Source organism: Python bivittatus, unplaced genomic scaffold, assembly GCF_059951505.1.
Source record: "Python bivittatus isolate LINGU-HERP-01145 unplaced genomic scaffold, Pbiv_v1 ctg000280_np1212, whole genome shotgun sequence".
Lineage (NCBI taxonomy): Eukaryota > Metazoa > Chordata > Lepidosauria > Squamata > Pythonidae > Python > Python bivittatus.
Genome location: NW_028277066.1, coordinates 1558057 through 1570576, shown reverse-complemented (window position 1 = coordinate 1570576; position 12520 = coordinate 1558057). Strand labels below are relative to the sequence as shown.

General features: G+C 45.4%; 1 protein-coding gene and 1 long non-coding RNA gene across 3 annotated transcripts in view; one reads left to right on the top strand and one right to left on the bottom strand.

The window, feature by feature from the left end:
• CCDC60 (coiled-coil domain containing 60) overlaps window positions 1-12520 on the top strand; it is a 50631-nt gene that overhangs the window by 32684 nt on the left and 5427 nt on the right. For both annotated transcript variants that reach the window (XM_007434249.3, XM_088143225.1), the window contains exons 4-12: window positions 3383-3565; window positions 5320-5442; window positions 6196-6300; window positions 7525-7615; window positions 8360-8609; window positions 10050-10137; window positions 11164-11226; window positions 11391-11477; window positions 12390-12479. In XM_007434249.3, the coding sequence (XP_007434311.1) occupies window positions 3383-3565; window positions 5320-5442; window positions 6196-6300; window positions 7525-7615; window positions 8360-8609; window positions 10050-10137; window positions 11164-11226; window positions 11391-11477; window positions 12390-12479 (1080 nt within the window). The remainder of the gene's footprint in view (window positions 1-3382; window positions 3566-5319; window positions 5443-6195; window positions 6301-7524; window positions 7616-8359; window positions 8610-10049; window positions 10138-11163; window positions 11227-11390; window positions 11478-12389; window positions 12480-12520) is intronic.
• On the bottom strand, window positions 3039-7033 carry LOC112541372 (uncharacterized). The gene is made up of 3 exons (XR_003085372.2): window positions 6944-7033; window positions 5388-5521; window positions 3039-3467 (listed from the first exon to the last, which is right to left on the bottom strand). It is a non-coding gene; the product is annotated as an uncharacterized LOC112541372 (long non-coding RNA).

Genomic DNA, 12520 nt, shown 5'->3' with positions numbered 1-12520 from the left:
TAGAAATAATTGGTATAAGTTGCAGCTATGTAGAATTCATTTAAATATAACGCTTCCTAACAGCAAGAACTGTGCAAGAATCGATCACTCACCTATGGCAGTTGTGGGTTCTCCATCTCTGGAGCTTTTTAAGAAGAGGCTGGACAGCACCCTCTCATGGATAGATAGTTGGTTTTCCTGCCCATGGCAGAGGGTTGGGCTGGATGGTCATTGTGTACTTTCCAACTCTACAATTCCATGATTCATTGAAATCTCACAAAGAGGTGGAACTTCTTTGTCAGAATCAGGTAAGCTGAGGCTTACAGTTCAAATTGGGTTTCTCAAAATGCAGTACCAAGGAACCGAGCCTGGTTGGAGGAATGCAGCCCATCTTGAGCTTCTGAAGCACCTCTAGCTAGCGCTGTTGCTTAATCATCTGGCCTTCAGGAACCTTAATGCATTGCTTGGAAGGAAGGACAGGGCTGTAGGACCACCATTACTTTAGGGTGTTTGTTACATGCCAAAAGATGGACGTGCTTGTCTCTCGGATGAAATAGGACATGCTTTATACCCAGACTGATGTATTAACTGCCACTCTGCCCACTTTTTGGACTGTCTCCTCCATCATTCTACCCAAAAAAAAAGTGCATTAAAGAGAGAAAGAATCTGCTGTTGTTATGGCTCCCCCAGGAAAAAAAAAGTACCTTTCCTTTTGTTTAAAAAAAGTCCACACATGAAATTTACCTCTGTAATACACCAGTTTCTCATTCCCATCTCTTTGGCCTAACCTTCTAACATGCTAACCCTGACCTTAACCTATCATCTCTGGGCTTCCATGGTGCAAGGAATCATCAGTGACCCAAATGTCCTGGGTTTCCACAAACCTACCCCCCAAAATCTAACCAGGATTAAAGCAAACTATATTTACCATGTTCCCTTTGCGCAGGTCTTTCATTGACCTGACTAACGCATAATGTGCAACATAGCTTGTGTGGTCGAAGTTGATTGGCCATTTTTGCTCTTCAGGCTGCCCCAGCATTGTCTCACATGGAGTGTGGGTCCTCAAAGCTCGATTCACCCAAGTGGGGGCAGTGAAAATACATACCCTGCAAACGAAGAGGGTGCATTTTGACCTGCGAATTCTCTCGAATTTGGCTCCACGGGCTTTCTTAGGGCTATATGTCAGGGCTGCAGGAATCCAGGTAACCACCAGATGGCAGCAAAGAGAGGGAGAAAATTGCAATCATCCAGGTTGTTGCAGGTGTGAAAATATACCTGGCACAGAACACCAAATTACTCTCCAACTATGTGGATTTGAAGTTTGTGATGATTCCTGAATTCTGCGCTCTGCCTGCTTGTCCTCCCGGAGAGATGAATGGGGTGGGATGGATTTGCATTTTCAGAGGGGGCCCAGGACTTTTTTGTGGCCCTGAATGTAGATACAACATGGCAGCAGCAACCTCTACTATAACCGTACAGTTATTCTACAACTCCATCTTGGGTCTGAATCCTCCCGCCTGTTTTTTGGACTGTCCTTTCTTGCTTCCTTCCCTCTCCCCTGTCTGAGGAAGGGGTTCTAGAGAACTCGAAAACTTGCACACGCTTTTGTAACACTTAGGTTGACCCTAAGCAAAGAATCGCCCCATTGGGGATTCGGGTTCATCAATTGCTCTGTCGTCCTCCATCCTTTTCTTCTTGCTCCATCGCTTCCTTCCTGTTGTTGCTCCACAGGAACGTCCCCTGAGGAGTGGTCAAACAAGTCAAGATGCAACCACGATCCTAGGACAGAAGCCCTATGTTTTTTAAGAGTGCTGCAACGCAGGTAAAGAAAGGGCAGGACTCTGCGTAGTCACAGATGACCTCTTGACTTTTTGACCACCACCCTGTGGACTTTCCTGTTGTTCCACATCTTTGTTGTCCCTGTTCTGCCCATTCCACCGTCAAGGGTCTGCTGCCCCCTTAGAGAGATTTGCTTGAGGAGTTTTTTCTGCTCTCCTTCTCTTTCCACCCTCCTCTTCATTTCCCATTTCACACTCAGCCGCATTAGTTAGTCAGCGGCATGCTCTGGTTTCGTTTGGGGCATCCCCAGTTTGTGCCAATTGCTGCCCCTTTCCCCTGGTGTTTGCTTTGTGGGAATTGCACTGTTTTCAAAACCACGTAATAGTTCTGCAAGTCTCTAGATTCAGACAGGTCTGCAGGATATAAATGGAAATAAACAAGGGCAATGCTGCTTTTCTCCAGTTTCCTTAGAAGCGGGCAAGAGGCGAAGGGCCCACAGCCATCAGCCATCATTAAGGAAACTATGCAAAAATGGAGCCAAGGAAGAACCTCGTTATACTGCACAGCGATTGCAGTATTTCCTCCTGGTCCTACTTTCAGTTTAATAAGAGACACCTTATAAATAATGCAATTGTGTGCGTACGTGGCTTTTTCCTAAGGAACAGGCCACCTGTCTTAAGGACAGCTGATTCACAGGATTCTCGCCTTAGATAGCTCACGTCAAAGCGTTTCCTTTCCCTTGCTTTTTCATGATCAACCCCTTTTTCCCAAATGCCGTGTCTGAGAGAAGGAGACAAAGAGCTGCCGTGTTGCTCCAGCCGGCTGAATGCTGTTAACGCCATCGCACAAGTAAATGAATGCGGTTTCATTGTTTGACCATCAGAAAGCCAAAATGGATGTGCACGTATGATTATGAGTACAAAGGATGTCAGCTTCCCTACCATTTGGAGGCTTCAAAGTGACACATTCCTCCAGTGCTTAGCTTAAAAAGCGGTTGAGATGGCAGATAGAGTTGTACGCTTACACCAAGGAGAACCAAGGTCAGATCCTTGGCTTGTGGGTACCCACTCTCTGCTTCATCTCCCATCAGGATATGTTTGCGTGCAAAGCATTCCTTTTGCATCAGGAAAGCCTTTGCACATGGGGCTCCCATGGACTTAGGACAATTGACAGTTTGGAGCCCGTGCAAAGTTGCCCTTCAAGAATATGGCTAATCTGCATATTTGAGTGGCTTTTAATTCATAACTTTGAAGTATGGCTGGGAAGGGTTATAGCTTTGCTATAACTCAGGAGTTGGCGAACTTTTTGAGCTGGGAGAACCTTGGCATTAGGAGACAAAAATGGCAGCCAGGGTGGGTGAGGCCAACAGGAAGCACCCATTGAACAGAAGGGGAACTGGTTCCCCAGGATGCGCTCTACCATCTCAGGACCACCTTTGTGGATCCTGTAGATATTATTGCAAAAAAGAATTCCCTTTCCACCCAGCCTTTGGGTCTGGTTTATTTTGTATTGGTGAAAGAATCTTTAAAGGCAGATAAAACAGAGCCAAGTGGGCCCAAAGGAGAGTGATTGGGGAGCACTGCTTATGCGCTGCCATTGTTTGACGTCTCATCCTTTCTGGCAGGCATTTGATCCACTCCGTGAAGATTGGGCGTGGATATTTCCATAGTCTTCGCCGAGAAACCATTGAGAGGAGGAATGCATTCAAGCTGGAAGAGCGGAGGGAAGAAGAAAGGATGAGAACAGAGTTTCAGCCCCCTCGCTACCCATCCTCATCCTCTGAAGAAGACTCAGAAGATGAACCCGAGTAGGTGTCTTTAAATTCCTTAATGCTGTAGGGACCAATGGCTTCTCTTCTCCTAAGCATTTCCAGCCAGGTGTTTTGGGTTTTAACCTCAACCTGCCCTTGCCACATTGGCTGGGGACAGCAGGAATTGAAGTTCTCCACGGGAGGGCAAAGGCTGCTGTTGTCAGTACTGTCAGATCTAAGTTGGCTATGCTTTGGGGGGAGTTTCATCATTGGTAAGTCTGTTTCAAGCAAGGCCATCCGCACCCCGCTTTTGAGAAGTATCCTAGCCCTCACATACTCCAAAAAGAAAGCTGCAGATCCTCTCCATTATTGGCTACATTCATTAGGGGTGGGTCCACGGTGGCCCCCCAGGTGTGGCTGAGCTACAGCTCACCATGTCTTTCATTGGCCAGGCTGGCTGAGACACACAGGTTCTTAACCTGTTTGAACAAGAACAGCCAAGGAAGAAGCTCACCTCAAGTTTGTGCCAGAAAACCACAATGTGATTTTGATTTGTGGAGAATTTCAACTAAGAGCATCCATTCATGGACACAAAGCACTGATGCAGTCAACGCCTTTGAAATTTCTGGAGGACCTGCAACCAAATCTTGCAGCCTATGGAATCCCATTGTTTAGTGTTCCTACCAGATAGCTGCCTCTTTGGAAAATTCCCTTCCTTATTTTTCCATCCCTCTGCCCAATAAATAACCTGGGGCTGCCAAGCACGTTAGGCTATTCTGTAGTTTCTCCTTCCCTTTCCATACAGACTGTTTATATTGCTGTAAAATATAAAATGAATGGAGGATCTGTGTTGGTTGATAAGACTCATGCTCTGGAAAATGATTCTGCTGTCTCTATAGGGAAATGTCTCTCAGCCTTGGCAGCTTGAAGAGTGTGGACTTGAACTCCCAGAATTCCCGGCTGTGGGGAATTCTGGGAGTTGAAGTCCACACATCTGAAAGCATGCTGGCTGGGGAATTCTAGGAGTTGAAGTCCACCCATCTTCAAGTTGCCAAGGTTGAAAAACACTGCTATGCAGGATGATGGTATCCCTAAGCGGAAGCTATAAATCACTGCTTTCCAGAATCTTGTCCCATCCATCAATCTCCCATTCGTATTTATTTATGTTGGCGCTTGCCTGCTTTTCAGAAGTTCAGTGTTTACTTCCTGAGGCAGGCCTCTCGGGCTGAGATAAGTTCAACCGCTAGTAACCACCAGTGCTCAAAAGCACCACCATCCCTTATTCGAGCAAGCCGTGCTCATTAAAACAGGGAGGAGCCGCCAGTAAGCCAGGACTGGATGTAGCCCCCAAGCTATTTTGAGACGAAAACACAAAAGCAATAGTATAAGCCTTAAAAAGGAATAAAATAAGGATCCCACTGCCCCCCAAAATCCAAGATCAAATTTAAAAATTCTGCCCCCGGCCATATGGGTAGCCTGGCCCCTCCGACTCCCTTCTTCCAAGACCCTCGTTCCTGGCCCAGAAGATTACAGCCAGCCTCTGGCTGCCAGAAGATTGTCCAGCTCTGCATGAAAAGGGTATTTCTAGCTGTTAGGAGCACGAACACCAGGAAAAAGTTCTCCCTTCTTTGTCATGACAACCTGCCACATTTGGCAGTCCTAACAGGCGGGGTCACATTTATGGGGCAAGGTCAGGATGCCCTTTAGAAAAGATGGACTCTCCGAGTGGGCGGAAATTGGATCCTCCGCGCCCGGCTGGAACACGCAGCGCCTTTGTTTCCTGACATGTGTTTGTCTCTCTCTGGCTTCAGCTTCTTTTTAACGGGAGGCTCCTTTCTGAGCGAGACGGAGAAGAAGAAGAAGAAGAAAATGGCTCGACCTTTCACCCCCATCCATAACGGCTTGCTGTCAGAAAAGCATCCAGACGCCCATTTGTATGTTCCAGAGCGCGTCGGCAGCTCGTCTTCTTTCTCTAATTCTGTCTCACAAAGGCGTAGACTGTGCAGTAGGTCCCTATTTAAAAGAAAAAGGGAGAGAGAGAAGTTGGCTCTGGCTTTCCTATTTGCTCCAGTTCAGCCTCTGATGTTACCAAAGCCCCCAAATATCTCTCAGGACCCTGATTGTAAAACTCCACTTTCACAAATACTGGCTGAAATTGTAGCTTTTCCTGTCATTCCAAATTTGCAGAGAGCTTCCCGGAGGTCCCTCCTCCCCCCATTGTGTACAGAAGCCTTAACCGAGATAAGGAAAACTGATATAAAGCTCTTAAGTTTGTAAAGTTGATCCTGTGGTCTTGAAACCCGGCGTCTGGCTTTTCTCAGCCACAGTGCAGGGGCTAAGACCACCCTCCTTCCCCAGCATTTCTCCCCTTCGGCTGAATTACCTGGGGCAGGGGATGTGAAAGACAGTACACCTATTCTCTTGCTCAGAAACACGCATGATTTCAAATGCAAATCATTTGGCAAAGTATGGGAGAGCATGATGCTAAATTAGCTAGCTACGGGGAGAAATTGACCTGTAAAATTCACGACAGCAGAGTTTAGGCGTGCGTACATGGATGCATTCCTTAGTTACGAGAGCCTCAAGTCTGTGTGTGTGTCCCTCTGATTGTGGCCAATTTAACTAAACCCTGGGCCCCTCTTCCCTGTTTTTCTGCCAATCCGACAAGCCTTTTTCTGTTTCAACAGCGACTCCATATTCCGGCAGCTCTGCGCCCTCAACTGGCTCTTGGAAGCTTTGACGCTGGAACCCAATAGCAGCATGAGGCCGCTGATCGCCTGCTGGAACCCCAAGTAGGTCTCAGGAGCAAGTAGGCTCAGACAAGCGACGTACGAGGTCTCCCGGTTTGGGAGAAGAAGGGAAAAGCATCGGAAACGGGGCATTCAAAGCAACTGTAGCTGGCTCGGCCTTTTGGGGGGGAAAAAGCTAGAATCGGGCAATATTTTTATTAGGGAGAACCAAAATGGCACAAAAATGTACAAACTTTCAACTGGAGAACTTCTTTCTCAGGGCAAATATTACAAAAAGCAGAAGAGGGTAAAGAAATCTAAAATGTTGGCCAGATGCTTCTGTCTCCATAAGAAAATTTTAAAATTTGACTAGCACTTTGAGTGTTTTAATTTTTTTTAAGAAAAGCAATTGCAATTCTTCATCAGGCAAGGGGTCGAAGCAGAGGATGGGGGAGAAGCAAAGAACCAAAAAACGAACCCCACACAATCCGAAGGGGGCCCTCATAGATGGGCCCTGGTCCAATTAAGCTGAAAGCACCTTCTCAAATTCTCACAGCAGGACCATTAGAATTGCATTTTTCCCCCTATCTGACAATAAAAGAATCTGGTGTCTAGCTATGATTATCACCCAGGGGGAAAAAACACACACACACTCTGCATACATCTGGGAAAAAAGCAGCTCGCATTTGGGGTGGTAGTTTCTCACCTGGCTTGCTCTGCTCCAAAGGGTGGATTGGGTGAGCTGGCACAAAATGGAGAGGGGAACTTTGTGATTCATCATGTTGTAGGAATCCAGTCTTTGGCTTAGCATGTGGCAGGAACCAGGTGTCATGGTCTGTGAGAATGTCCTTGGGAAACAGGAGGAGGAGCTGCAGAGTAGGCAATGATCAGATAAGCGGCAGCTGAGCCCACAGGTGGAATGGGGACGTGGCAAGCATCTCAGAAGAGACCGTCCCTAGTTTCTTGGACTGTCAAGGCAATTGGGGGAGAGATGCATTTTCAGACTTGCAAGATTCTGTTCCTGTAACCTTACAATAAAAGTAAAGCTAGGATTCATGGCTGGTGCTTCTTGCCTGGATTACCTCTAAGGGCTGACACCAGGTGGTGCTTTTAGCTGTAATATGTTCAATTCATTTGGACACAATGCATTATGTGAACATAGCCACTGTGCTTTATTAAATTGGGTTTCAGGGTTAGCAAGTTATGTACACATCAGCTAGCCTTGGGCTGCATTTAATAAAAGGCTGCTGTTGAAATGAAAAGCTCATGAACTCCCACCTTTCTTAGGGACTACGGTGGTGGAAAAAGCTGCATGAAAACTGTCAATAAAGAGAAGGCAGTGAAGAGTCGATGGGAGCATTTTATTCTGCATGCAAAGGTAAGTTCTTCTGGCTTGGGAATTGCTTCTATCAAAAGGCTAATTTTTCTTGTATGTGGGATAAGGAGGGTTGATTCCTTGGTTTGGCCCCTGCAAGCTTTGGAAACCAGGCTTTGAGCATATCACAGGATGGAGATCTCAAAGACCCCACTTCCCCTAGAAAAATTCAGAGACTTTGTGAGGAGGGGGAAGCCTGGAGAATTCCCAACACCCACAACAGTTCCAGAGTTTGAGGGATGGGAATTGTGTTGGGGCAGGATGGGGGTGGGGAAGCAAGAATAATCAATGCCTCTGTCCTAGCATGGAAGCTCCAGCCAGAGTTTATAAGCCTATTTAACCTGGTTGCAGACTCCAGTTACGTTAAATCTTGATTTATTTAAGCACCATTTTTTGACTAAAGCATATTTTGTTGGGTTCACATCTAATGCTCAACTATCAACCAAGGGTGAGCAACTATAATGGCTATACTATAATAGCACAACATGCTAAGACAAATCATGGTTTACAGATGGCTTACACAATGCCCCAAAGCAGACAAACCAGTGCTTCTTATGGGGAAAATCCCTGACTTGTGGCCCATACCTCAACTTGAAGGTTCTGTATTATTACTAACCCCTGTGCAAAGCAGAGGCTTAGCTAAAACACACACTTCACTTGTGGGTGCCAGAGTTCATGGGCTCAGCATGGTGGAATGGGCCCTTATGCCAAGGGGCTTCCTTGGACTTCCTGTTATGATTCTTTCAGGGAAGAAGATATGCACAGAGGCAGAGCCGTGGTCTATCCAGCAAAAAGGCACCTAAAATGACAGGGAGCATGTCCAAGATCAGTGGGTTGTCCTCCCCGCATAGCAAAACCACTTTGGCCAGCACCAGCTCCTTGACACCTGGCTCTGATGAAGCAGCCCAACCTACCTCTGACAGCGCCAAGGAGGTTGAAGAGATGGAGTCCAGCTACAGCAAGCAGACCAAGGAGGAGGAAGAACCCCTTAGCTATTGTGAGTCCCTACGAGATTCCAAGAGTGATCAAAGGGAGTATTTTCTGCACAATTTTCTGCACTTCTTCCGTCAGATATGATGATGGTCCGCAGTCTTGATGTTTTAAAAGTGGGCTGGACACATTCATGGAGGGTTAGGCTATTGGTCTCAATAACTCACTGCTACTCCTTGAATCCCAGGCATGTTCCTTAAACATGGTTTGGCACCTGATACCTACAGGATCTTCTCTTACCTGAATTGGCCCATCCAACATGTACATTCATGAAGTAAGAGGAATGGAAGCCAGGAGGCGGTTTCCCAGTTGCTCTGCTCCAGCCTTGCAGAATACCCTTGCTCCATTCCTTTTAATGTTCTGGAAGCTATTCAAGACAGAAGTCTTCCAAAGGGCGTTTGGTTAAATAGTTTGTTACTGCCATCTTTACTTTAATTTGTACTTACATTGATTTACTGGTTTATGTTAATTTAGCGTAAGGTTTTGTTACTTTGTGTTGCTTGCTTTTCATTATTACCGTAATTTATTTGTAGGTTTTCATAACCTTGATTAGTTATCGGTTGATTTAATTTTTGTTTACCGTGGATGTTTTACCTGTTTATGGATTTTTGGGTCAACTATTTCATAAATCCCCTTGAGTCTATTGATTTGGCTGTATGCAAATAAAATACACACATACATAAGAGGTTCTGGAGGGCAATCATGGAAGAAGAGGACCACCCATCTTCTATCCCTGTTAGTGACCTTCCAGGTTGCATTTTTTCCAGCTCCTATAAGACCAAGAACATTGAATAGAGATGCCATTGGCCATATTCAACAGAACGCTTCTTAAGAGCTCCTTGCTGTGAATTTTCCCCTGCAACTTGACTCATAAGGCTCTGATGGATGTGATGGAGACCTCCTTTTTTCCTCTCCCTTTGGGGACTGTGAGGACAATACTATCTGCTGTGAGGACAATACTGCCTGCTTGGAGGAGCACTGCATGGCCTCCCATTTCAATGGTGCTTTTTATCCAGGCTGGAGCAGAAGACAAGTTAAACCAAGTGCTTCTCTTCAGTGGAGATTCCCAAGCCCACAATGATCTACACACCCCTGATTTTTAATTAAAGATATATTCTGTGTAAGAAAGAAGAGCAACTAGCTCTCAGTGCCAGGAGAAAATTGCTCTGTGCTTGCTGAAAAGGTGCACTTTCTAAAAAGTAATAAACAAGAAGTTGTGTGGCATTTCTACTGCAGTGTCTATGGGTTCTGATCCCTTAAAGATACATCCCTCCCAAATGAGTCTATCAGTTTAGCATCTGACACGTTTTGGCCTGTTCCTTTTCAAATCTTGAAGGGCCACCAAATTCTTTGCTGCAAACAGTCCGAAGGGGAATTTAATTTTCCTTAAATTCTCCTGGAATGTAATGCTAGTCCTGTGCTCATTTTTTCTTTCTTTCTTCCACAGACCTGCAGACATTATTTCAGATGATACATGAAGACGTGGCTAAGAATTTTAGCCAGGAAAATATGTTTTGGAGTACAAAACCACATTAGTAAGTTAGATCGCTGGCCTTGGGGGTCTATGCCTGTCCCCGATTTAAGGAGTACAGCGTGCATTGGTTTGTATTTTACAAAAGTAATTTGTTAAGTTAGTTTTTCACATACTAGCCAGAAAGGTTCCCAGTACAGTTTACAGAGGTGTTTTTTTTTTTTTTTCAAAAGTCTGACCAGTTTTAAATTTAGATTTAAAGTCTCAAAAGACGTGACTTAAAAAGAAAAGATGTTAGGGAGCGGGAAGGAAAACGATCATAATGATTTTAGTTTCTCTCTCTCTTTCTGCCATAGCCCAGGGGGAGACGCAAAGATGGGCACCTTAAATGGCATCATTCCTTAAATCACCATCTGGAAGATTTGAGGGCCTCTGAACCATTTTCGGTTTGGGTTGCTGTGTTCTCCTTAAAAAGGGCGGTGTGTGTATTCCAAGGCTGCTGTTAGCATGAACCCAAGGCCTGAGATGCCCTTGCTATGGGGAGTGGGGGTTATGTGGCTAGAACAGTGTTTCTCAACCTTGGCAACTTGAAGATGCGTGGACTTCAACTCCCAGAATGGGAAGTTCCCCATGCTGGCTGGGGAATTCTGGGAGTTGAAGTCCACGCATCTTCAAGTTGCCAAGGTTGAGAAACACTGGACTAGAAGCTCCTAAGGCTACTTAGCCATCTCAAGCCTTTGGAGGCCAATCTTATTCTTGAAAGATCCTCATGACATGATACCACCCCAAATGGACTGGGTGATTGTACAGTTTGCCTTCTGAAAGAAAGAGGTCTTTCTTTCTTTCTTTCTTTATATGTCAAATTTCATCACCACCCACCTCGCTCAAGAGTGACTCTGGGCGGCTTACAGTAAAACAAGAATAAAGATCCGTGAACATGCAATCAAAAACCATGTTCACCACAGGTGTTTTGTTGCATTGAACAGAGAGCCAGGTGCTCGTTCAATCCGAGGTCTTCTCCGACCTTTTCGGTTTTGTTCTCGGAGCTCCGTCTGCAGCTGACCTTCAAGTTGTCCTTCTTACTTTTTAGCGCGCACGCCGGGTTGAGGTCTGGTCCAGGCAGCGAAATATCATTTGGACAAAGGGGCAAAAGGTGAGGAACGGTAATTCTCCTGCCCATCAACTCCACGGAAACACTTGAAGTCCCAGTCTGCTCTTAGTTACAATGGTGGTGGGTTAGAAAGTTTCTCCATCGTTCTAGAATACTAAAGGGCTTGAGGATGTGTGTCCTAAAGGATCATCTGGGTTTTTTTTCAGCTCACAGTCATCTTCGAAGGATGATAAAACCAGCACAGGAATACCCAAAGAAGGGTCAGGGAGCGCAGTGGAGCCAAAGCGAAAGAGGTGAGTAGAGCTCTGAAGTATACATTCTTCTCCACTGTACTGTCTCTGTTAATATTCCAGTCTCCTGGGGATTTCTTTACAGATTTATTTGTAAATCCTTAAAACATGTTTTTATTCACAACTTTGCCTGGGATAGAGAGCTTTCATTAAAAAATAAGCTTATATGTTGAAGAAAGACTTCAGGAAATGGGTGTTTATAGCATGTCCAACATTCTGAAAAAGGATGGAGAAAGTCAGTGAGATTGGCCCCAGGGCTGGAATGAGTCTGGGGACCCCTTAAGAGGGGTAGCACAGCTCTTCTTTTCCCAGAGCCTGTCCTTCTGCTCTAAGGAGCCACCAAACACATTCTGTCTCAAGGGGACTCTTCTCCAGTTCTTAAATGTCCTTTTATTCCCACGGGTTGCCATCCCAGTCCCACCTCTTCTCTATGGGTCCATTTTTTTCAATCCACTCAGTACTTCCCACCTTTTCGTTGTGATTAATAAGTCAGTATCATAGGACATCATTTCAGAAGCCATATAAAAGCAACCAGGAATTAACATTTAAAATAGCGTAGAAGGGAAAGCAGCAATTCCAGCCACCTCATTCCATTTCCTTTCTCCCAGTAGCTCCTTCTATATGAGAAGCAATATTGGGTGCTAGCTGTTTTAGTATGAGAGATGAAAGCAACTGAAAAATAAATAGAGAAAACTGCTCCCTGTCTGAGTTCCTGAGACTTCTAGTCACCAATCCTAGATCATCATTGGAACTCTTATCCTCAAACTTGTAAACTAACCCCGGTTCCTGCCTTCCACCCCCCACCCCACTCCCCAGTTATCCTCTCAGCTTCACCATGGTAGACAAGACCAAGGTTTATGTGGTGTTTCTTACATATTCTGTTGATTCCCCTTCACGGCATCTGTTTTCTTGTAGTTCAATGGCAGTGACCCTGAGAGAAGATAAAACCACCACCACAACTTTTATGGAGGATGACAGCTCAACACAGCTTTCCAGGCCTCAAAGGTAGGAATACAGATGATTTTGGGAACAAGAAGCACCCTTTT